This window comes from Mauremys reevesii, linkage group 4 (assembly GCF_016161935.1).
Source record: "Mauremys reevesii isolate NIE-2019 linkage group 4, ASM1616193v1, whole genome shotgun sequence".
In the NCBI taxonomy this organism is placed as follows: Eukaryota; Metazoa; Chordata; order Testudines; family Geoemydidae; genus Mauremys; species Mauremys reevesii.
The window spans coordinates 148,308,603-148,334,238 of record NC_052626.1 but is presented as its reverse complement, the minus strand read 5'-3'; the positions used below and the strand labels follow the sequence as shown (position 1 = coordinate 148,334,238).

Sequence of the window (25,636 nt, the reverse complement as noted above, 5' to 3'; positions counted from 1 at the left end):
TACACCAGATCCACTAAGTACATACAATGATTGGCTGGCTGGACGGATACATTGAATGCATTGGTTGAATTGGTTGGAAGGTTGACTGGATACATTTGCTGGTTGTCTGGTTACATTGGACAGTCTAAACACATTCGTTGGTCGGTTGGGTGTCTTGCTCACTTTTTACATTGGATGCACTAGATAAAATGTATTGGTTGTTTGGATGGACTGGATACACTCATTGGTTGGTGGTTTGCTGGCTGAATATGTTGGATAAAATAAATGCAACAATTGATTGGTTGGTGGTTGATTGGTTGGTTGGCGGGTGGTTGGCTGCATGTGGGGCCCGGATAAGTTGGATACAGTAGGTACATATTTTGGTTTATTGTTTGGATGGATACGTTGCATGACCGGAATTATTGGACACACTGGTTTGATGGATCCGGAATGGGCGGTTTGTGGTGGGATTTTTTCCCAGAGGGAGCTGTGAGGATGATGGGCCCACAGGAGCAGACAGTCACCGATTCCCGAGCAGGAGTGACAGCATGAAGCTCAGTAGCGTCAGCAGAGCAGGAACTAGGAAATGCTCTGGGGGACAGGGAGTGCTATTGATGAACACACACCCATGCCCTTTCTAAGGGGCTCACCAGAAGGCGGCCGCCTCTTTCCCCTTGGCTGTGCTCTGCTGGGGTGGCTGGGAGACATAGTCGAAGCAGCTCCGGCCCCCGAGGTGGGGCCCACAGCGCAGGCTGTACTGGAACCAGATGCGGCCGTGGTTGAGGTAAAAATCCTTCTGGTGGGGCCCCCCAACCTCCAGCAGGATGTCGTTGCTTCCCAGCAATTGATACCACCACAGGTCTTTGTCCCAGACCTGGACACGGATCTTGCTGGTGCTGGTGAGGTGAACGGCACCGAAGTCCAAATCGACATTCCAGACAGGATTGTTGTTGTTCCAGATGATGCTGGTCTGTATGTTCCTTCTCTCAAAGAAGACCTTGACAAAGGCATCCGTAGCGGTAAAGAAGTCCCCCCACAGGCCTCTGGCCTTCTTCACTGTCACCATCAGCTTCCCCAGGCCGCGCTCCCGCGAGCAGCACATGGTGTTGGTCATGGCATCCCCGGGGCAGACGCAGGAGCAGGGGTCGTGGGCGCTGCGTTGAGTCCCCGGGGGGCAGCTTCGGGTGCAATTCCTCACCAGGGCCCTCTCACGGATGTACTCACTGACTGCCCGTCTCAGCGCCTCCCGCTTTGGGTCGTCCTGCTGCACCAGGATGTGGATGGGTTGCAGCGAATAGGACACCAGGCCGGGGCTGGCTTTGAGACTCTCAATCCAGGCTGAGAAAACCTTGGCATCAGTGCCGGAGAACAGCACATCAGTCGAGCTCTCTCCTCCCTCCACCTCCACGTGGCGCTCCCGATACGTCTCATGGAAGCTCCCCTGGACCTTCCCCTTTTTCTTCTCCTCCTTGCACCTGCTGTACCCACCCTTGACAGAGCTCCTTCCGATACTCACACCCGCCTCCACGCTCAAGCAGTCCTTGATCTCGTCATCAGTCAAGCTGCTCATTGCAGCTTCGCAGACTCTCACGGCCGTCACGTCCCGCGCCCGGCCCCCCAGCTGCAGCTGGGACATATAGTGGGTGCCGTAGTTGCTGATTAGCTGCTGGTACTCCACCTTCGATTTGCTGTCGTACTGGTCCGGGAGGTTCTCCAGCGCCAGAGTGAAATGGCTGGTGAGCGGGGGCGTCTCGCTGACCCGGAACCTGGTCAGAGACACAAGGTGAGGAGTGAGCATGGCCTGGTGAGTCAGCTGAGATCATTAGCTGTGCACGCTAAGGCCCCAGACAACCCACAAGCACCAATCTAAGCAGGTGGCTCCTACTCAAAGCAGCCATCTAGTCAGCTGAACCTCACGACCTTCTGGGGATACTGCCAGCTGCTTGATAGTTCTGACAGACATTCCCAACTCTGGTCACAGCAGGTTGCCGGGCTGTCCTGACACACAGGACAAGAACATCCCCCAGAGCTGTCCTTCTCCAGATGGGAGCCACTGCCTTCTAGCAGAGAAAGGCTCCATGTCCCATTCCCTGCTCCCTTTGTAGCCAGCCAGTCCCCCAGCCGGGGACCAGATTGAAGCCGGTGTTCCCTAGACAGGAAAGACTCTTTCCCTGCCTCCCCCGAGCCTGCCAGTCCCCCCGTTCTTGGCCTGGATCAGAACCCAGCACCCCCTAGAGGGGAAGGGCCCTGTATCACTGTGTGGTGTTGCTGTGACCCCAACTCCAGATGAGCCCTCCTGACCCAGGCTGGCTCTCACCTGTAATAGCCGCAGGACACCGCATGGCTCACGAAGCTGTATTTGTCCATCCGCGTGTGGTCTACCATGAAACTGGCCAGTTTGGAATGCGATCCGGCCAGCGCCACCTGGACATTAACCTTGGGCTTCACAGGCACATCCAGCCCCACCTTCCAGTCGTTCTGCACCGCGGACGCTGCCAACTCCATCATGCCCATCGCCGACTGCTGCACCGAGCTGCTCAGCTTCCGGCCACACGAGACGCGGACCCGCCAGTCCACTGCAGCCAGTGGCAGCCTCTGCCTCTGCCCTCCCTGCAGTCGGTTCTGGCACAGGGTGCAGGTGCCATCCTTGTGCTGCCAGAGGCTGCTGTCCACCAGATAGGCCCCCTTCCTGGCCAGTGTGGTCACATCGATGCCCTCCCCAGCCAGGCTGTGCCCGGGCACGAAGGCCGTGTGCTTCTCGCATTCATTGGCCGTGCCTGTGTGACAATGGGAGGAGGCCCCAGGGAAGATGAAGAGGAGGAGCGGGATGAAGGCACCAAATCTGGGCATGGCTGATGCGATAGGTTCCCCCACCCAGGAGGGGCTGTCGGCCGCTGAACCCTCCTAGAGGGAGAGAGACAGAGAGATCCAGAATTACCGACATCCACCAACCACCCACGACATCAGCCATATTTTATTGCACACCTACGAAAACTCTGGGCTCTAAGAGGCATTACACAAATGACGTGATGCCTCATTTGCATGTTTGACTACAGATTACCTAATTTGCATCAATTCCCTCCCCTCCCTATTTCCCAGATGTTGTAATACCAGCACTAACTACGAGGAGGAGGTAGAGTTTCACATGCCCACTCTACAGCGCAATATAATAATGGGTCATTGCAATTCCACAATGGGGCCACTAGAGGGTGGTGCCATGTGGACAGAGTCCGTGTGAAGTATCAGAGGGGTAGCCGTGTTAGTCTGGTTCTGTAGAAGCAGCAAAGAATCCTGTGGCACCTTATAGACTAACAGACGTTTTGCAGCATGAGCTTTCGTGGGTGAATACCCACTTCTTCGGATGCAAGCAGTGGAAATTTCCAGGGGCAGGTGTGTATATATAAGCAAGCAAGAAGCAAGCTAGAGATAACGAGGTCAGATCAATCAGGGAGGATGAGGCCCTGTTCCAGCAGCTGAGGTGTGAAAACCAAGGGAGGAGAAACTGGTTCTGTAATTGGCAAGCCATTCACAGTCTTTGTTTAGTCCTAAACTGATGGTGTTAAATTTGCAGATGAACTGAAGCTCAGCAGTTTCTCTTTGAAGTCTGGTACTGAAGTTTTTTTGCTGCAGGATGGCCACCTTAAAATCTGCTATTATGTGGCCAGGGAGGTTGAAGTGTTCTCCTACAGGTTTTTGTATATTGCCATTCCTAATGTCTGATTTGTGTCCATTTATCCTTTTCCTTAGAGACTGTCCAGTTTGGCCGATGTACATAGCAGAGGGGCATTGCTGGCATATGATGGCATATATTACATTGGTGGATGTGCAGGTGAATGAACCAATGATGGTGTGGCTGATCTGGTTAGGTCCTGTGATGGTGTTGCTGGTGCAGATATGTGGGCAGAGTTGGCATCGAGGTTTGTTGCATGGGTTGGTTCCTGAGCTAGAGTTACTATGGTGCGGTGTGCAGTTGCTGGTGAGAATATGCTTCAGGTTGGCAGGTTGTCTGTGGGCGAGGACTGGCCTGCCACCCAAGGCCTGTGAAAGTGTGGGATCATTGTCCAGGATGGGTTGTAGATCCCTGATGATGCGTTGGAGGGGTTTGAGCTGGGGACTGTATGTGATGGCCAGTGGAGTCCTGTTGGTTTCTTTCTTGGGTTTGTCTTGTAGTAGGAGGCTTCTGGGTACACGTCTGGCTCTGTTGATCTGTTTCCTTAAGTCCGTGTGGCGGCTTTTATAGCCAGCGAGAGCAGCGGGAGCTTGGGTCACGCTCGGCATGACTGGCCTCGCCGTAGCAACTGCCGGGATCCCCTTGTGGCCACGCCGAGTGGTGGATTTGGTCGTGTTTAACTACTGACGGAGGGTCATTTTCTGGAGTTTCTCATGGTCTGCATCAGCCCCAGCGTCTGGTGCTGCCAAGTTTGCACTGCGGATGTCAGGGAAAGACAGCAGGAAATGCTACCGCCCCGGAACAGATCCTGGGGCCATCTAACCCCGTATCTTGCTCCATCCATTTTGCCCTGGATCATAGAACTGGAAGGGACCTCAGGAGGTCGTCTAGTCCAGTCCCCTGCACTGTAGGCAGGACTAAGTATTGTCTAAACCACCCCTGACAGGGGTTTGACCAAACTGCTCTTAAAAATCCCCAGTGATGGAGATTCCACAACCTCCCTGAGCAATTTATTCCAGTGCTGAACCACCCTGACAGTTAGGAATTTTTTCCTAATGTCCAACCTAAACTGCCCTTGTTGCAATTTAAGCTCATTGCTTTTTGTTCTATTCGCAGAGGTTAAGAAGAACAATTTTTCTCCCTCCTCCTTCGAATAAACTTTCATGCACATGAAAACTGTTACGTGTCCCCACTCAGTCTTCTCTTTTCCAGACTAAACAAACCCATTGTTTTCAATCTTCCCTCACAGCTCATGTTTTCTAGACTTTTCATCATTTCTGTTGCTCTTCTCTGCACTTTCTCCAATTTGTCCAAATCCTTCCTGAAATGCGGTGTCCAGAACTGGACACAATACTCCAGTTGAGGCCTAATGAGTACGGAGTAGAGCAGAAGAATCACTTCTCAAGTCTTGCTTACAATGCTCCTGCTAATACAGCCCAGAATGATGTTCGCTTGTTTTGCAACAGCATTACACTGTTGACTCATATTTAGCTTGTGGTCCACTATGACCCCCAGATCCCTTTCTGCAGTTCTCCTTCCTAGGCAGCCATTTCCCATTGTGTGTGTGCAACTGATTGTTCCTGCCTAAGTGGAGCACTTTGCATTTCTCCTTATTGAATTTCATCCTATTGACTTCAGACCATTTCTCCAGTTTGTCCAGAGCATTTTGAATTTTCATCTTATCCTCCAAAGCACTTGCAACCCCTCCCAGCTTGGTATTGTCCGCAAACTTTATCAGTGTCCTCTCTGTGCCATGATCTAAATCACTGGTGAAGATTTTGAATAGAACTGGACCCAGAACCGATCCCTGCGGGACCCCACTTGTTATGTCCTTCCAGCCTGACTGTGAACCACTGGTAACTACTCTCTGGGAATGATTTTCCAACCAGTTATGCACCTACCTTATAAAAGCTCCATTTCCCTAGTTTGTTTATGAGAAGGTCATTCAAGACAGTATCAAATTCTTACCAAAACCTTACTAAAGGGACCATCTAGTGTGATATATCCTGTCCTCTTTCTTCCGCCACAGATGCTTTGAGAACCTCACACTTCTCTGTGCGTCCACCACAGATGCTTTGAGAACCTCACAGCGTCCCCACCACAAGGGATGCTGTGTTAAAAGTAGGTTTCAATTGTGTTCCACTTGGGTTGGAGCTGTACAGCAATGCTGGCTGTGGGGCAGGAACGGCTGACAGCTCTGCATCCTGTCATGGTGGAGGCTCGGACTGGGAGGGGACAGTAAATTTTTGAACTCACCCCAGCAGAACGAGGCAGGAAAAATTCACTTGAATATTGACTGCTGGATTCTGCCCAGCCCCCAACCCCCTACAAGCTCATCCCTGGGCTTCCTTCCCCCCTGCTGCCCCACTGCTTTGTTGCCAATAGAAAATCAAACAGCCTGAAATTTCAAGATGCCCCTGATATGAAAGGTATCAACTACATCAATTAATTATCAAAAGCTGAGTGGCAGCGTGGTCTCAGGTGCCACAAGTACTCCTGTTCTGTTTGAGTTCTATTGTCACTCTGGCAGACTGTGGGGTGAAGTGGGGTAGAGGATGGGGGGCAGGGAGTCAGGACTCCTGGGTTCTATTGTCCCTCTGGCAGGGGAGTGGGGTGAAGCGGGTTAGAGGATGGGGGGCAGGAAGTCAGGACTCCTGGGTTCTATTGTTGCACTGGGAGGGGAGTGGGATCGAGTGGGTTAGAGCAGGAGGGACTGGGGACCATGATCTAGGTTCAGGTCTGTGCAGCACCTGGTGTGACAGGGCCCCCAATCTCAATGGAGGGGGGGGTCTGTGCAGTGTCTGCATTAGGGGCCCCCAATCTCAATTGGGATAAGTTTGTGCAGCACCCAGAGCGACAGGATCCCTGATCTCGGTCAGGGACTGAGCAGCACCCGGCGCGATGGGGTCCCTGATCTCGGTAGGCGTCTGTGCAAGAACCAGCGCGATGGGGTCCTTGATCTAGGTCAGGGAATTTTTTGGGCCTGGCACAATGAGGTTCCCGATCTCTTCCAGGATCTGTGCAGTGCCCAGCGCAATGAGGGCCCTGATCTCGGTTGGCATCTGAGCAGACCCACCCATCACTCACCTGCCTCTGGTATATTTTGGCTGAGGAATATTTCGGCTCTCAGGCCTGCCGGCGTCCCGGGCTGGGCTGTGTCTCTGCTGGGAGAGACGCGCTTTGAAGGTGGATCACAGCACCACGAAAGGTCTCCTGTGTTCTGAGTGTCTCAGCCGTCACCACGCTCCCCCCAGCGCCGAGCTCCTGCCCCCTTTACACCCCCAGCCACAGCCATTGGACAGGAAGCTGTGGCCAGCAATTGTTCCACCCCCGAGCTGGATCAAAGGCGCCTCCCGTGGGTCTCGACCCAGAGTATGAGGAGCTAGAGAGGTGCAAAGGAACACACAGTGAGACAAGCCCCTATTCACTGGGGCCAGAACTGCGTGCCTGGAGAGTGCACCCCATGCTGAGCCCCCAACCCTGCAGCACAGCGCCCCCTAGTGCCACACGGGGCATTGGGGCCAGTCCTGCCTGCCCGGGGGGAGCACACGCTGCTGAGCCCCTGCCCTGTAGCACAGCACCCCACAGTGCCACACTGGGGCCACCACCTCGTTTCCCAGGGACCCCACTCTAAATACAGAGAAACCCCATCAATAGCAATGGAGTCAGGCCAGGGTTCTGATCCCTGTGTAAATCCAGAGCAAGCCCAATGCCCTGGCTCCGTGGGGCAGGCTGGGGTGGAGGTGGTGAAACTGGGCATTGAGCAGGGACGACGATCCTGGGTTGCTGCAGAGCAGGTTTGAGGTTTCCTTCTCTCTCCCTCCCCCGCCGTGTTTTGTTCTATCCACCCTTTCATGCCCTGGGATTCCAACCCCAGAGTCCCACAGCCCCCAGAGCATCCCCTGTGCTGCCCCCATCAGGGGATTCTGCTCAGTAAATTTCCTAAATTTAGATACACAAATGACACATGCGTCCACATAGGATAATCCTATTCAGAAAATCATGTCTTTTCCAATGACCCCTCACATGACTTCTCTTGTACAAACTGCATCGTCATTGTGCCATAATCAGATCATCATAATATGACGGTGACAAATATGGGGTGCAGTGTCCCAGCCATGGGTCCAGCTAGGCCGGGATCCTATCCCAACCCCGCCACCCCTGATCAGACCCATGGTCCCATTTGGCCTGGTATCCTTCCCCCTCTGTGCCACCCTGGATTACACCCATGGGCCCCTCAAGCCTGCTCTCCTGCCCCCGAGCAGATCGACGGGCCGATATAGCCTGGTAGTTTGCTCCTCTGTGTACTCTGATTCGGGGGGCAGGCCTGTGTCTCTGACGTGCTGTTTGTAGGTCGCAGGGGCTGACATTGAAGATGTGAAACTCTCTTTGATCCAGCGCTGTTCACACCGGCCCTTTTTGTCGGTAAAACTTCTTGTTCGAGGTGTTGTTTTTTTTCACACCCTGGAACAACAAAAGTTTTACCCACAAAAGTGCTGTGTAGACAAAGCCAGAGTCATATAAGATTATAGACAGATACGAGGGTGTATGGGGATAGCTAGCTAGATAGACAGATACAAGGGTGTATGGGGATAGCTAGCTAGATAGATAGATAGATACAAGGGTGTATGGGGATAGATAGATACACATGATTGATCTGTAAATATGTTATGTGGACAGATAGCTAGAACTTAACACATTAAACATTTCATATCTCTGGGGTCTAGGGCTGGGAGAAAGAAACAATTTAACAGATCTCACAGGGAAGCTTTCCACCTCTCCAGTGAGTGCTAATGGAAAAGGTTTAATGTTTGAGGTGAGGTGGGAGGCAGGAGCCCTGGGTTCTCTCCCGATGAGAAAGGCCCAGGCTTGGATGGAGACGCAGCTCTGACTGGCCCGACAGTGGGTGTGACATGGAGCTCTGGGGTCTCCTGCCACAACCCAATCACTGCTGTCGCAGGCACTTTCTCCCTGCAGTGCGGGGAAGCCTGTGGTCAGAACCGCTCTTCCTGCCACTAGAAACTCAGACGTGCGGCTCTAGCGCTGCCCGATGCTACAGCTTGAGTCACAGGGGCTACATGTGCCAGGCAGGGGGGGCCATGACTCTACGGGAGGGGCTACAGGAATCCGGTCCCCGTTCTGCCACGTCCCCCAGGCCCCCTTTTCTCCTGGCCTCTGCTCCATGATTCCACCCGACTGCTTCCCAGCTCCGGGATGGGCTACGTCCCAGCTCCGTACCGGTCTGGGCCGCGTGGCTCCCAGTATCCTGACCTCGGCCTCGTGACCTTAGCGTTCAGCCCCTCGGAGCAGAGGTATATTACAGATGGGACTGTTGGTGTCACTAGGCATAAATCTAGGTAACTCGGGAGGATGGAAGACCACGAGTGTCGATGAAGTCTTCTTGCTCTAGGCCTATGTGAACCAAAGTACTTCCATGTTAAGTGCTTCTGTTAGCCTTACTAAACTTTTGTAACCTCCTGTGCTATGTGCTGACTGCTAGCAGCTGCAAGGCCGGTTAGCACTAGATGCAGCCAATATTAGATAAAATAGGCGGAAAGCAGATGCTGTAATCAAGGTTATATGCGTGAGAAAATAGCCCACACAGTGGGAAAGTACAGATAAAGAAAAACAAATGGGGTATAAGTGCTGGGACCCCGCCTGCGTGCGGGTGTGCAGGATTTGAGATGGCTATTTCTCCATTGCACCTTATTTGAGCTCAAATAAATGTGGTTTGCTTCTCCACCCTGGTGTGTTAATTAGTGCGACGCACACCGGGCAACGAACCCCGCTGTTGCCCCCTCTGGGCCGGCAACAGTTTTGGCGCCCAACGTGGGGCTCGAGGCAAATTGTGCCTTGCCCAGACTCCTCCGATGGCCGATGGACGACGGTCACAGCCGACGCCCAGCGCGCACCGGTGCCTTTACCGGGGGCCTCGGCAGAGACGCGTCAGGCCGACCTCGGAGGACACAACGGTGCAACGCGCTCGAGTAGTGGAGAAGCTGTTGCGGGCGACGGTGAGGAACCGGTCCTGTGGATAAGGTAGGAACAGTCCAGTGGTGTGGACTTTTGCCTGTTAGGACCTGGGGACGCTCAGTGTCTCCGTATCCCTAGAGTATGGGGCAGGGACAGGGTACGGCCGGCAGGGCAGGGTGTACGCCCTTAGAATGCATTCTAGCAAATTGGAAGGTGTTTGGTTCGGATCCAATGACTAAGTGTAAACTAAAGAGGTTCTGTACAGTTGACTGGCCTCAGTATCAGTTAGAGAGCCAGGAAAGGTGGCCACCGGAAGGATCACTTAATTATAACACGATCCTTCAATTACTCCTGTTTTGTCAGCGAACGGGTAGCTTCTGAAGCTGTTTGTATGGAGAGCTCTTGTAAAAATCCCCCATCATATGCCCCAGAGCTGCACTGGGAGGAGGACTGTCTGCGGGGATGTCTGTCTCTGTTGGGCTCACGCCATCTGAACTTATTGACTGTGCAGCAAGATCAGATGCATCGTGGTAATAGGAAATAAAGGCCTTGGTGTGTGTGTGTGTGTGTATATACCAGTGTGAGTGACTGTTACCGGAAGACGCCCAGAGTACCCTGTGAAGTGAAAGCTCGTGACCAGGACTACTCTAACGCAAGCCCGGTAACTAGTGGATCTTTAGGAGATCCGACCCACGGTGGGCTGACTCGGCCTGGCATCGTCCGGCGAGGAAGCTACCTGGGTCTAGGAGCGTGTGAACCCATCTTCCCTCCCCTTCCTTTCCGTGTGGGCTACTGACAGTCTGATCATCTAACTGGACGCAATCAGAGTAAGCGGCGCCGTCTCCCAGAGACTAGCTGACGCTCTTTGCTGAAGGGAGGTATAGGAGAGTCGTGCTCATCCTCGTTAGTCTCTCCTGTGTGAGTGTCCTGTAGGGAGAGATCCTTAGTTTATGAGCCACTAGCGCGGACAGGGCACCCTCCCTGTGTGTGTAAGTGGAAAATGGGGGAGGGACAGTCTAAACATTCCACCTCACCCCCTAAGGGTACCCCAGCTTATTACATGTATGGACATTATGGTCCTAAAACCTGCAGGTATTTAGAGAATTGGAATCTTTACACGTGTGAAAATCCATCTAAACAGTGCCCATTAGAAGGTACCTTCAATCTAGATAAGATCATACATCTCAGAGGAGCTTTTAATCACCAAAAAAAGCCTCTGACACAGTGTGAGCAATTTGTCTATTGAGGAAAGGAACGGGTTAATTTGAAATTCAGCTTGGCCCAGAGATAAAGAGAAAGTTGCTCTGCGTTCAAGGTCAAGAATCAACGCAGACTATGCTAAGTACAAAGAAAAACTGCTTTCGGCCCCAGCTGGCTGTGGGAAAAATATAGACAGAGGCAAACCAAAGGCAATACAAGTTACAGAACTGAGATTACATTTGCAAAGCTTAACTGTCCAGTGAGATCCAACAGTGTGCCTCTGCGACCCCGGAGCCGGTGTGGCTTGGTGACACTGGAGAAGCCACAGGCAGCCGACCTGGACTGGAATCTCTGAAAGAGACACCGCAGGAGATTCCAGGGTGTAAAAGAACAGCCCTCCCAAGAGCGGAAGCATGTTGGAAATTCTGGACAAGCTGTATACAGGATAATCTCCCGTCCACCTATTCCCCTTCTCTGAACGTTATGCACAGACATGGCCAGTCTGGACATGTGTGAGTATTAAAGTGGCTTAGGGCTTGGGGCATTCATGTTTTTCCTGAGCAATGTGGGAGCATTCCCAACACTCTCCATTGTTGTTTTATTATTTTTAATGAAGCTTTAAAATTTGGTTATATGGTGTGTTTTCTTTATCTTCCCCCAACGTCCTGCAGTGTCAGCCTGATCACCTGACATGAGGGATAGATTGGTAACAGAAATTTGTCACAGTTTGGTGAGCACTTGAGAATGGGGGAGCCCTGCAGAATTTACACCATCTATTTGCTTTACCCTTGTTATTTTATGTTTGCTTTGTTTGGTACTGTTGGAGTTATATGTTGAGGATTGCATGATTAAAGTGTGCCCACTCTCAGCCTCAATAAGTCTGAGAACTGGAGAGGGGTTTAGCATTCCTCTCTCCACCCTGGTTGACCGGGAAGGGTGGCAGGTGGATCTACCCCCAGTCATAGCAGGACTGGGCAATAGAGTAGTTGGAGAAAAGGGAAGAGATGTGTACTTGATAACTAGAATTGAGCAATTAAGAGCATAGATCATGAACCAGGCAGCAACTCAAACCTGCATCCAGGGCAAGTTGCAGGCCTTGAGACAGGACTTCCAGTTAGAAAAGGAAGCCCTGGCTAAGCAAGTACCGGTCCTTCAGGGACTTGTTAAAATTTAACCATTTGTGCTCAGCATATGCCGTAACAGCAGTGTGTTTGCTACAAGAGGAAATTGAATAGTTAAACGCCAATGGGCCATGCGTTTTTGCCCAGATGGCAAGCCTCATGAGGGAGGACTCGGGTAGCCTTGTGAGTAAGAATGTTTAAGAGAAGAGACCAGGAAGGGTGGGGGCTAGTTGAGAAGCCCACCCTCCTAGCTAAACTGGTAGTGGAACAAGCCGGTGCCCATGGAAGGGACGGTTCAGCGAGAAAAGCAGGATCGGGCCCAAGCGGGCAGGCAACAGACAGAGAGATTGGAAAACAGGTTGGAAAATTTTGAGGGTGTAGGGGAAGGAAGAAGTAAGTAAGTATAAGCATGGGGATTTCAAATACCCAGGACAATACTTGAAATGGTGATTTGAGTTGATAAAAGTGGCTGTTGGGAGACAAGCAAGTGATTTAAGGAAGAAGTGAGAAGTTAACTCTGTAGCTGCTGGAGGGAACAGCAGTTGAACTTTGTAAAAATGCTAAAGAGGAAAGTTCTTGGTGTCTTTGAAATGTTTGTAAATAAATTCAGGCAAAGAAATTATTAGATTGCAATTATTTGGCTATGAACAATTTAGTCGAATTAGCTAAAGAAATGTGTACAGTGCTACGTAATTGAAATCCTATTAGGCTCTAAGGGGCACTATAAGAAGTGCTTTTCTTTCAGTGTTTGAAAGCAGGAGTTAGAAGTAAAAAAAAAGCCATCAAAATTCTGGTAAAGTTAATTATGTCCCTTTTAAGGTAAGAATCTTTAAGCTGTGAATAGCTTTGGATCCAGAAACAAGCCAGAAAGCAACTGTATTAATGCAAATTATCTAACTGATAAGGTAGAAGCCACTGAAACATAGAATCATAGAATCATAGAACTTAAGATCAGAAGGGACCATTATGATCATCTAGTCTGACCTCCCGCAAAATGCAGGCCACAAAAGCTGACCCACCCACTCTTGAAATAATTCTCTCCTTTGACTCAGCTGTTGAAGTCCCCAAATCTTGATTTAAAGACTTCAAGTAGCAGATAATCCTCCAGCAAGCGACCCCTGCCCCATGCTGTGGAGGAAGGCGAAAAACCTCCAGGGCCACTGCCAGTCTACCCTGGAGGAAAATTCCTTCCCGACCCCAAATATGGTGATCAGCTGAACTCCGAGCATGCGGGCAAGACTCTCCAGCCTGACACTCGGGAAAAAGACTTTCAATATCCCAACATTGACCCTCGGTACTAATTACCAGTGGCGGCACGTTATTGACCTATTGACTAAATCGCGTTATCCTATCAAACCATTCCCTCCATAAACTTATCAAGCTTAATCTTAAAGCCAGAGAGGTCCTGGGCTGCCTATGAAACAAATACAAGAAAATATGGGGTAATTCCTCTATTTTGCCTGAAATCAACAAGGGTATTTGTATATTTTAAGCAATGATCGACTGCCCAGAAGAGTAGACCTCTGTTTTTTGTCTTTCAGATAATCAGAGAAAACTGAGGCCAGCTGAACAGCATTTGACATACCATGCATGTACTGGCACAATAGGAATTATGTTTTGTGTTCTATGTCCTGTCTTGTGGTGTTTGTCTCGTGGCCAGAATTGTTGTGTTTAATATTTATATAATAATTGTATTTTTATATAGTGATATACTAAAGTCTCATACATTTCCTTAAGTAAGAAAAAGAAACTTCATTGGCCAGATTGTTAATTGAAAATTGTTGTTAAAATTTGCATACCAACAGTCTTTGGAAGCAAGGACAAGAAAAGTTAACCCACTCCCCATATTGTACATGGGATCCTTCTGGCTACCTCAGATTTCTAGCCAGAGGGCTGGGGATGGTGGGAAGCTATTGGACTAGAGGTTATATTGAGTGAACTCCTCAAAGTGGGTGTGCTTGTCCTGGCTTGTTGCTCCAAAGCGCTGTAATAGTTATTTTAGTGGAAGGGCATATGTGGCATACATTAAATAATAAGACTAATGTACTGTATAACGGCAATGTTTATGTGTTCATGGTATGGAAAAAGGTGTATGAGTGAAGAGTGGAAGTTTCCTTTGTAGGTTAAAAGAAGCCAAGAAGGGAAGAAGAAAAAAGAACAGAATGAATTAACTGAAAAAAATAGCTAGCAAGCTCAGGCTAAAGATAAGACACTGGCCCCAGTCAAGGATACCGCTCACAGCTAAGACTTGGCTAACAACCAAGGAAAAGGGGGGCTTGAATGTGCCCAAGCAGCTATGAGATCTGCAAAACACTGCCAGGCACTAATGAAATGTGTTAGATTTTTTTCTCACAGGTAAAGAAGCGCTACCCAACGACCCCAGCAGCCCTGCCACTCCTTGGAACCAGGAGACTGGATCTATGTAAAGGTCCATCAACGAAAGACTGCTTTGGCTCAATGCTGGAAAGGCACTTATTAAGTCCTGCTGACTACCAACACTGCTGTGAAGTGCCAAAGACTGACTGCCTGGACCCATGATTCTCACTTCAAAAAGACCCCTCCACATTAGGAGAATTCTCCTACTGATGATTAGCCTATTTCTCCTTCTAGCTCTGCTGTGCCTTCTGGACAGCAGGGAAAAAGGACAAGGTGAAGTGCTAGTAACCTCTCCCTTGTCCACTGACAGATCTACTGTGCCTTTGAATTTTTCTAGAAGAAGCAAAACCATTACAGGGTGATGTGCTGGTAACCTCTCCCCTGTAGGATGCTGAACCACGACTGTTTCGGGAAAGAAGAAGAAACACTCACTCCACTGACATTGCCAAAGTCCAGGAACTCCTGACTAAAAAGGACATTAAGAACTGACCCTGGTGAAGAAACAAAGAATTATACACTGGCAGGAAGAAATTTGTGGGACCCCTGCTTGGGAATGTGATATTGATTGGATTTTGGGGTTTATTCTACTTTTAAATGACATTGCCCTTATCCAGTTACCAGATCACTTCTACATACCCAAATTGCTCACAAGGAGCTGCCATTAGATTAGCACAACAGAGAGCCTGGGTTATTTCCTCTGGAAGAAGAGGGATCTGACCAGATCCCTGTGGGCTGGGGCCAATAGTGCAGCAGCCATTTGGAGTATTCTTAAAAGCCAAGAACATGATGAGAAATTGGGCCAACTAGAAAAGGCCACTAGCCTTATTTCTGGAGCTCAGCTAACCCAAGTACAGGCTGGAGTTGGTGAGTTACATGTTATTTCCACTCTTAGTTCTATGACCCAGAAGTTACTGACAGAGATGGTATTGAATATCACTGAGGCTGGGAAGGCTTTGCAGGGGGACCTAGTATGTTTAAATTCAGGATTTCCTGAATGACCAGCTGATGGCCATTCGGAATGATCTTGAGCACCAGACTCGGCCCACTCCCCTTACAGACACATCAGGAGTACCATCTGATCTGTGGTCATGGAGACATACTTGGACACTTTCTGGGTGGAAGTGTGAACATTTACAGTGCTCCTTCCAAGCATTTGGACCGGTTAGGGGGGTGTGGGCTCCCACATACCGAATCCTGCCAGGTCCATGGGGAGGATGCATGTGGGATTGGGTGATTCACCGAGATATCTGGGAAGTGAGACCGCCTGATTCGCCTAACTGATTTATAGTCAGTGCCCCTAGAATAACACCTGACATTTTGGATAAGAATAGGGAGTCAATGGACATTTTGACTGTTAGAACCCCTATAGCTTCAGTGTATCCGTAACTGAAGCCAGGGGAAGTTGTCACTGTTCAGGATAATGTTTGCTGGAAGGGTAGAGGACAAGGAACTATCCTGATAGAACACCTACTTTTTCAAGCTAAGGATAGCTGTGTGTACGTTAAAGATATACATATTAATCTTACCACTGCTGCAGGCAATCATATCATTTACTGGAAAGAATGCCTTTCATACAGCTTATAGAGTGTCTACTTTATGTACTAAGTGTGACGTATTGTGCTTTGTGACCAAAACTGTATAACAACGCCATCATATTATTGCTATGGGAATGTTATTGCTTGTATTGCTATTAGTTAGCTTAGGATTATGTTGTTGTTGTAAAGGATGTGCTAAAAGTAATACCTTTTACGTCCATGCTAATCATGCATTGTCATTACATCCAATGAAAACCCCTAAGGTTGAAACATCTGATGTAGAATCTGAACTCCATGGCTTAATGCAAATAGAGGTTTGAAAATATTTGTTGTACTAGAAGTACAAAAGGGGGGAGTGTGGAAGTAGGGAAAGAATTAACAAGGATTTGAAGGGGATCTTAATGCATGTCAGTCAGTTAGCAAGAGTCAGGCTAGTAGTTAGCAAGAGTTAGGCCACACTGTAACCCTAACGACGTGAGACTTGTAGAAGCGAGGATGGTGTGAGGCGAGAGGGAAAGAACTGTGTGAGATGTTATTACGGCCTTGCAACTGATAACCAAATATGTAGACTGGCGTCTCCTACAAGTGAGAAAAATAAGATAGCAGGATGGCTTATGTATAAACAAAATGCAGTTGTTGCTCATTATTGTCTGTATTATTGCTTGTTATAGTCTGTAACAAAGGTATAAATGCTTGCTGTAATTGTTTACCTGCTGAGAGACCTGTCCGGGACTGGGGCGACCCTGTGTCCTAGGGCACTCCCTCCCTCTATTGTAATTACTGGAGAAATACTGGCTGTATTTTAAAGAATCCTTATTGAGGTTGCAGGAACAAACCATCCCGACGTGTAGAAAGAACAGTAAATATGGCAGGCCAGTCCTCGCCCACAGACAACCTGCCAACCTGAAGCATATTCTCACCAGTAACTGCACACCGCACCATAGTAACTCTAGCGTAGGAACCAATCCATGCAACAAACCTCGATGCCAACTCTGCCCACATATCTACACCAGCGACACCATCACAGGACCTAACCAGCTCAGGCACACCATCACCGGTTCATTCACCTGCACGTCCACCAATGTAATATACGCCATCATATGCCAGCAATGCCCCTCTGCTATGTACATCGGCCAACCTGGACAGTCTCTACGGAAAAGGATAAATGGACACAAATCAGATATTAGGAATGGCAATATACAAAAACCTGTAGGAGAACACTTCAACCTCCCTGGCCACACAATAGCAGATCTTAAGGTGGCCATCCTGCAGCAAAAAAACTTCAGGACCAGACTTCAAAGAGAAACTGCTGAGCTTCAGTTCATCTGCAAATTTGACACCATCAGCTCAGGATTAAACAAAGACTGTGAATGGCTTGCCAACTACAGAACCAGTTTCTCCTCCCTTGGTTTTCACACCTCAACTGCTAGAACAGGGCCTCATCCTCCCTGATTGAACTAACCTCGTTATCTCTAGCTTGCTTCTTGCTTGCTTATATATACCTGCCCCTGGAAATTTCCACTACTTGCATCCGACGAAGTGGGTATTCACCCACGAAAGCTCATGCTGCAAAACGTCTGTTAGTCTATAAGGTGCCACAGGATTCTTTGCTGCTTTTACAGATCCAGACTAACACGGCTACCCCTCTGATACTTGACAGAATGGGAAGAGGTGCTCTGTGGGATAGCTGCCCATAATGCACCGCTCCCAATGCCGCTGCAAGTGCCGCAAATGCGGCCATGCCAGTGCGCTGACAGCTGACAGTGTGAACACACTGCAGCGCTTTCCCTGCTGCAGTCTCCAAGGGCTGGTTTAACTCCCAGTGCCCTACATCTGCAAGCGTAGCCAGGCCCTAACAAATTATTTTGTTGTTGCCTAGGCCAGCGTCCTTTGTTTCTGTGAGGCTGGGCTGGGTTTCTCCCACACACGCCCTGATGAGGTGTGAACTGCCTCTCTGTTCTTGGAGAGTTTTTGCCTGGGCTTGCTTTAAGCCCTGAGGATACATTTTCAGCCTCATAACTATATATATGAAATTACAACCTATAATCTTACAATAACATTACTGTAACAATTACTATAACATCACTACAGCAACCATGCACAGTACATCATGAGCCTTCCGAAGACACCTGACATGACAAACTGTGCACTGGATACCACACAATTATTTTATAAAGATGAACATAGAGGTGCTGGGTGTTCCCCTGAGGTACAGAGCATCACACCCACCCACCCCACTCTGTCCCCAACAGAAGCCACTCCCTTTGACTGCCATTAGCCACATTACACCGGATTCCCCATTGCAGCAAATTCATCCAGCTGTCTAGCTCGCCTGTCTTATCATGCCTCCTTCTCCTCCAGCCCAGAGCTCCCCCTAGTGTTACCAAGTGTGTATTGCAGCCACTCATTTCTACTTTAGATCTAGGTCCAGCCCACTGAGGTTAGAAGAATGACAAAACTTCCTGCTTTGAAATTTTATTTCACACATGTTTACTGAGGCAGGGAGATACATTTGCAAAGATCCAGAGATCTGGAATCCTCTCAGAAACAAAGCATTTTGCAGTGGTGCTGCAAAGCTGCATGGCAGTTTTCCAGGCTGGAGATCATAGAATCATAGAATATCAGGGTTGGAAGGGATCTCAGGGGGTCATCGAGTCCAACCCCCTGCTCAAAGATATTTCAGTTGCAGTCAGTAGGGTTCAGAGTTAACTACACCCACTCCATCAGTGAGGTGCACCGTCGAGCTATTGATCTAGGCTCTCAACAGATGCAGGTAAGAGTGAGAGAGGAAGAAGCATTAATCTCCAAATTAGGGAAAATTTGCCCTTCCCAAACGAGACCCCAATGCAATGCCATCTCCCTGAGCCTGCTGACCGCCGGAATCTATAGCCTGGGACATGTTCTCCTGTGTATTAACTCTGAAGCCTAGTGAGAAGGAGTGCTATGTCATCATCTTTGATAACCATCTGAGCAGAGAACATCCAGCTGGTTGGTGGATGGAGCCTGTGTATTCATGATAATATAAGCATCTCCAAAGCAGCTGGGTAATTGTGAAAAGCAACAGAAACAACACTTAGGGAATAGCCCCCTAACGAATCCTCCCCCCGGGACCCCAGCCCATCTGCTGGGTGCTTTGAACCATGTCCATCCTGGAATATCTTCGGGTTTCTCCAGAGGGTTAATCACTGAAGCCGCAGTATGACAGGGCTCAGATTTGCGCCTTAGGGTCCTGTAGAGAAAATCAGTTTTCAAGTGGATACACTAGACAGATAAATACAGTTGGTGGCTGGATACATGGGGCTGTGGATTGGTTGCCCTGCCTGTACATATTGGTTGACTGGTTGGTTGGGTGTACTTAGGACATTCATTGTTTGGTTGCTTGCACTGGCTACACAACTTGGTTGGTTGGTTGGACGTACTGAAGACCTTAGTTGGTTGGTTGGTTAGTTACATTGGACGCTCTAGATCTGTAGTTCTTAACCCGCAGCTGCATATTCTGAGGGCCAGACAGATAGTACATATGCAGTGTGGATGTGGCCAAAATAACACATAGAGAGCTGCATATGCAACCCACAATGGTAAATAGGTTGAGATCAGGTATGCAGTAGGTACATACATTAGTTTGTTGATTAGATGCATACATTGGATGGTGGGAATCATTGGACACACTGGTCTGATGGATCCGGAACGGGCGGTTCATGGTGGGATGTTTTCCCAGAGGGAGCTGTGAGGATATCGGGCTACAGGAGCAGAGACTCTCTTATGGGCATTGGAGACACCGATTCCCGAGCAGAAGTGACAGCATGAAGCTCAGTAGCATCAGCAGAGCGGGAACTAGGAAATGCTCTGGGGGACAGGGAGCGCTAGTGACCAATGCACACCCACGCCCCCCTCCAATCAGGGGCTCACCAGAAGGCCTCCGCCTCTTTCCCCTTGGCTGTTCTCTGCTGCGGTGGCTGGGAGACATAGTCGAAGCAGCTCCGGCCCCCGAGGTGGGGCCCACAGCGCAGGCTGTACTGGAACCAGATGCGGCCGTGGTTCAGGTAGCAATCCTTCTGGTGGGGCCCCCCAGCCTCCAGCGGGATGTCGCAGCCTCCCAGCAGGTCATCATCCCACTTGTTGTCCTCGTCCCAGACCTGGACACGGATCTTGCTGGCGCTGGTGAGGTGAACGGCACTGAAGTCCAAGTCGACGTTCCAGACGGGATTGTTGTTGTTCCAGATTGTGTTGGTCCGTAGCTCCCTTCTCTCAAGGAAGACCTTGACGAAGGCATCCGTAGCGGTAAAGTAATCCCCCCACAGGCCACTGGCCTTCTTCACTGTGACCATCAGTTTCCCCAGGCCGCGCTCCCGCGAGCAGCACATGGTGTTGGTCATGGCATCCCCGGGGCAGACGCAGAAGCAGGGGTCGTGGGCGCTGCGTTGAGTCCCCGGGGGGCAGCTTCGGGTGCAATTCCTCACCAGGGCCCTCTCAAGGATGTACTCACTGACTGCCCGCTTCAGCGCCTCCCGCTTTGGGTCGTCCTGCTCCACCAGGATGTGGATGGGGTGCAGCGAATAGGACACCAGGCCGGGGCTGGCTTTGAGACTCTCTATCCAGGCCGAGAAAACCTTGGCATCAGTGCCAGAGAACAGCATGTCAGTCGTGCTCTGTCCTCCTTCCACCTCCACGTGGCGCTCCCGATACGTCTCATGGAAGCTCCCCCGAACCTTCCCTTTCTTCTTCTCCTCCTCGCACTTGCTGTACCCACCCTTGACAGAGCCCGGTCCGATACTCACACCCGCCTCCACGCTCAAGCAGTCCTTGATCTCGTCATCAGTCAAGCTGCTCATTGCTGCTTCGCAGACCCTCACGGCCGTCACGTCCCGCGCCCGGCCCCCCAGATGCAGTTGGGACACGTAGTGGGTGCCATAGTTGTTGATTAGCTGCTGGTACTCCACCTTCGATTTGCTGTCGTACTGGTCCGGGAGGTTCTCCAGCGCCAGAGTGAAATGGCTGGTGAGCGGGGGCATCTCGCTGACCCGGAACCTGGTCAGAGACACAAGGTGAGGAGTGAGCATGGCCTGGTGAGTCAGCTGAGATCATTAGCTGTGCATGCTAAGGCCCCAGACAACCCAGAAGCGCCGATCTAAGCAGGTGGCTCCTACTCAAAGCAGCCATCTAGTCAGCTGAACCTCACGACCTTCTGGGGATACTGCCAGCTGCCTGATAGTTCTGACAGATGTCCCCTGCTCTGGCCATGGCAGGTCGCCGGGCTGTCCTGACACATGAGAAGAAAATCCCCCAGAGCTGTCCAGTCCCGCATGGGAGCCGGCGCCCCCTAGAGGGGAAAGGCCCCTTGTAGCATTCCCTGCCTTGCTAGCCAGCCAGTCCCCTGCCCTGGGACCAGATTGGAGACGATGCCCCCTAGAGGGAAAAGGTCCTGTGCCCCATTCCCTATTATCCTGAAACAGATCCCCATCCTGGGGCCGGATTGAAGCCAGTGTTCCCTAGAGAGGAAAGGTTCTGTGTCCTATTCTCTGCCCCCCCGAGCCAGCCATTCTCCCCCTCCTCCAGGCCTGGAACAGAGCTGGTGCCCCATAGAGGGGAAAGGCCACGTATCACTCTATGGTGTTCCTGTGATCCCAATTTCAGGTGAGTCCTCCTGACCCAGGCTGGCACTCACCTGTAATAGCCGCAGGACACCTCATGGCTCACGAAGCTGTATTTGTCCATCCGCGTGTGGTCTACCACGAAACTGGCCAGTTTGGAATGTGATCCGGCCAGCGCCACCTGGACATTAACTTTGGGCTTCACAGGCACGTCCAGCCCCACCTTCCAGTCATTCTGCACCACGGACGCTGCCGACTCCATCATGCCCATCGCCGACTGCTGCACCGAGCTGCTCAGCTTCCGGCCACACGAGACGTGGACCCGCCAGTCCACCACAGCCAGCGGCAGCCTCTGCCACTGCTCTCCCTGCAGTGGGTTCCGACACAGGGTGCAGGTGCCGTCCTCGTGCTGCCAGAGGCTGCTGTCCACCAGATAGGCCCCCTTCCTGGCCATTGTGGTCACATCGATGCCCTCCCCAGCCAGGCTGTGCCTGGGCACGAAGGCCGTGTGCTTGTCACATTCATTTTCCGTGGCTGTCTGACAATGGGAGGAGGCCCCAGGGAAGATGAAGAGGAGGAGCGGGATGAAGGCACCAAAACTGGGCATGGCTGAAGCGATAGGTTCCCCCACCCTGGAGGGGCTGTCGGCTGCTGAACCCTCCTAGAGGGAGAGAGAGAGAGAGATCCAGAATTAGTGACATCCACCAACCACCCACGACATCAGCCATATTTTATTGCACACCTACGAAAACTTTGGGCCTCATTTGCATGTTTGACTACAGATTACCTAATTTGCATCAATTCCCTCCCCTCCCTATTTCCCAGATGTTGTAATACCAGCACTAACTACGAGGAGGAGGTAGAGTTTCACATGCCCACTCTACAGCGCGCAATATAATAATGGGTCATTGCAATGCCTCAGTGGGGCCACTAGAGGGAGGTGCCATGTGGACAGAGTCCGTGTGGCGGCTTTTATAGCCAGCGAGAGCAGCAGGAGCGTGGGTCACGCTCGGCGTGACTGGCTGCACCGTAGCACCTGCCGGGATCCCCTTGTGGCCACACCGAGTGGTGGATTTGGTCGTGTTTAACTACTGACGGAGGGTCATTTTCTGGGGTTTCTCATGGTCTGCATCAGCCCCAGCGTCTGGTGCTGCCAAGTTTGCACTGCGGCTGTCAGGGAAAGACAGCAGGAAATGCTACCGCCCCGGAACAGATCCTGGGGCCATCTAACCCTGTATCTTGCTCCATCCATTTTATCCTGGATCACACCCATGGGCCTATCTAGCCCAATATCCTTCCCCCTTCCTGCCACCAAGAGTAAACCCACAGAATCACAGAATCATAGAACTGGAAGGGACCTCAGGAGGTCGTCTAGTCCAGTCCCCTGAACTGTAGGCAGGACTAAGTATTGTCTAAACCACCCCTGACAGGGGTTTGACCAAACTGCTCTTAAAAATCCCCAGTGATGGAGATTCCACAACCTCCCTAGAGAATTTATTCCGGTGCTGAACCACCCTGACAGTTGGGAATTTTTTCCTAATGTCCAACCTAAACTGCCCTTGTTGCAATTTAAGCTCATTGCTTTTTGTTCTATTCGCAGAGGTTAAGAAGAACAATTTTTCTCCCTCTTCCTTCGAATAAACTTTCATGTACATGAAAACTGTTATGTTTCCCCGCTCAGTCTTCTCTTTTCCAGACTAAACAAACCCATTGTTTTCAATCTTCCCTCACAGCTCATGTTTTCTAGACTTTTCATCATTTTTGTTGCTCTTCTCTGCACTTTCTCCAATTTGTCCAAATCCTTCCTGAAATGCGGCGTCCAGAACTGCACACAATACTCCAGTTGAGGCCTAATCAGTGCGGAGTAGAGCAGAAGAATCACTTCTCGTGTCTTGCTTACAACACTCCTGCTAATACAGCCCAGAAGGATGTTTGCTTGTTTTGCAACAGCGTTACACCGTTGACTCATATTTAGCTTGTGATCCACTCTGACCCCCAGATCCCTTTCCGCAGTTCTCCTTCCTAGGCAGCCATTTCCCATTGTGTGTGTGCAACTGATTGTTCCTGCCTAAGTGGAGCACTTTGCATTTCTCCTTATTGAATTTCATCCTAGTTACTTCAGACCATTTTTCCAGTTTGTCCAGAGCATTTTGAATTTTCATCTTATTCTCCTAAGCACTTGCAACCCCTCCCAGCTTGGTATTGTCCGCAAACTTTATCAGTGTCCTCTCTATGACATGATCTACATCACTGGTGAAGATTTTGAATAGAACTGGACCCAGAACCGATCCCTGCGGGACCCCACTTGTTATGTCCTTCCAGCCTGACTGTGAACCACTGGTAACGACTCTCTGGGAACGATTTTCCAACCAGTTATGCACCCACCTTATAAAAGCTCCATTTCCCTAGTTTGTTTATGAGAAGGTCATTCAAGACTGTATCAAAGCCTTACTAAAACCTTACTAAAGGGACCATCTAGTGTGATATCCTGTTCTTTCTTCCGCCACAGATGCTTTGAGAACCTCACACTTCTCTGTGCATCCACCACAGATGCTTTGAGAACCTCACAGCGTCCCCACCACAAGGGATGCTGTGTTAAAAGTAGGTTTCAATTGTGTTCCACTTGGGTTGGAGCTGTACAGCAATGCTGGCTGTGGGGCAGGAACGGCTGACAGCTCTGCATCCTGTCATGGTGGAGGCTCAGACTGGGAGGGGACAGTAAATGTTTGAACTCAGCCCAGCAGAACGAGGCAGGAAAAATTCACTTGAATATTGACTGCTGGGTTCTGCCCAGCCCCCAACCCCCTACAAGCTCATCCCTGGGCTTCCTTCCCCCGTGCTGCCCCACTGCTTTGTTGCCAATAGAAAATCAAACAGCCTGAAATTTCAAGATGCCCCTGATATGAAAGGTATCAACTACATCAATTAATTATCAAAAGCTGAGTGGCAGCATCGTCTCAGGTGCCACAAGTACTCCTGTTCTCTTTGAGTTCTATAGTCGCTCTGGCAGGGGAGTGGGGTGAAGTGGGGTAGACGATGGGGGGCAGGGAGTCAGGACTCCTGGGTTCTATTGTCGCTCTGGCAGGGGAGTGGGATTGAGTGGGTTAGAGCAGGAGGGACTGGGGACCATGATCTAGGTTCAGGTCTGTGCAGCACCTGGTGTGACAGGGCCCCCAATATTAATGGAGGGGGGGTCTGTCCAGGGCCCAGCATTAGGGGCCCCCGATCTCAGTTGGGATGAGTTTGTGCAGCACCCAGAGTGACGGGATCCCTGATCTCGGTCGGGGTCTGTGCATCGCCCGGTGTGATGGGGGCCCTGACCTCGGTTGGCATCTGAGCAGACCCACCCATCACTCACCTGCCTCTGGTATATTTCGGCTGAGGAATATTTCGGCTCTCAGGCCTGCCGGCGTCCCGGGCTGGGCTGTGTCTCTGCTGGGAGAGACGCGCTTTGAAGGTGAATCAAGCCACCACGAAAGGTCTCCTGTGTTCTGAGTGTCTCAGCCGTCACCACGCTCCCCCCAGCGCCGAGCTCCTGCCCCCTTTACACCCCCAGCCACAGCCTTTGGGCAGGAAGCTGTGGCCAGCAATTGTTCCACCTCTGTGGTGGATCAAACGCACCTACTGTGGGTCTCGACCCAGGGTATGAGAAGCTAGAGAGGCTGAAAAGGAACACACAGTGAGACAAGCCCCTATTCACTGGGGCCAGAACTGCGTGCCTGGAGAGTGCACCCCATGCTGAGCCCCCAACCCTGCAGCACAGCGCCTCCTAGTGCCACACCGGGGCATTGGGGCCAGTCCTGCCTGCCCGGGGGGAGCACACGCTGCTGAGCCCCTGCCCTGTAGCACAGCACCCCACAGTGCCACACTGGGGCCACCACCTCATTTCCCAGGGACCCCACTCTAAATACAGAGAAACCCCATTCATAGCAATGGAGTCAGGCCAGGATTCTCATCCCTGTGTAAATCCAGAGCAAGCCCAATGCCCTGGCTCTGTGGGGCAGGCTGGGGTGGAGGTGGTGAAACTGGGCATTGAGCAGGGACGACGATCCTGGGTTGCTGCAGAGCAGGTTTGAGGTTTCCTTTCTCTACCCCCGCTCCCGCCCCCCATGTTTTGTTCTAGCCACCTTTTCATGCCCTGGGATTCCAACCCCAGAGTCCCACAGCCCCCAGAGCATCCCCTGTGCTGCC

At 50.8% G+C, this 25,636-nt stretch overlaps 2 protein-coding genes across 2 annotated transcripts; both read right to left on the bottom strand.

Moving 5' to 3' along the window:
- Positions 1 to 625: 625 nt before the first annotated feature.
- LOC120404542 (perforin-1-like) lies at positions 626 to 24,833 on the bottom strand. Its single transcript, XM_039537279.1, has 3 exons — positions 24,804 to 24,833; positions 2,297 to 2,883; positions 626 to 1,745 (listed from the first exon to the last, which is right to left on the bottom strand). The coding sequence occupies exons 2-3, from the start codon at positions 2,827 to 2,829 to the stop codon at positions 626 to 628; spliced, it is 1,653 nt and encodes a 550-aa protein (XP_039393213.1). The 5' UTR covers positions 2,830 to 2,883; positions 24,804 to 24,833.
- Positions 18,570 to 25,002, bottom strand: LOC120404541 (perforin-1-like). The gene is made up of 3 exons (XM_039537278.1): positions 24,804 to 25,002; positions 21,520 to 22,106; positions 18,570 to 20,882 (listed from the first exon to the last, which is right to left on the bottom strand). The coding sequence occupies exons 2-3, from the start codon at positions 22,050 to 22,052 to the stop codon at positions 19,760 to 19,762; spliced, it is 1,656 nt and encodes a 551-aa protein (XP_039393212.1). The 5' UTR covers positions 22,053 to 22,106; positions 24,804 to 25,002; the 3' UTR covers positions 18,570 to 19,759.
- Positions 25,003 to 25,636: the final 634 nt, after the last annotated feature.

Bases quoted from the DNA above. Each gene is read 5' to 3' on its own strand.
- LOC120404542 (XM_039537279.1), bottom strand. From the start codon at position 2,829: ATGCCCAGATTTGGTGCCTTCATCCCGCTCCTCCTCTTCATCTTCCCT. The intron at 1,746-2,296 runs GTGAGAGCCAGC...GTCTCTGACCAG, and splicing joins GTGTCCTGCGGCTATTACAG to GTTCCGGGTCAGCGAGACGC.
- LOC120404541 (XM_039537278.1), bottom strand. From the start codon at position 22,052: ATGCCCAGTTTTGGTGCCTTCATCCCGCTCCTCCTCTTCATCTTCCCT. The intron at 20,883-21,519 runs GTGAGTGCCAGC...GTCTCTGACCAG, and splicing joins GTGTCCTGCGGCTATTACAG to GTTCCGGGTCAGCGAGATGC.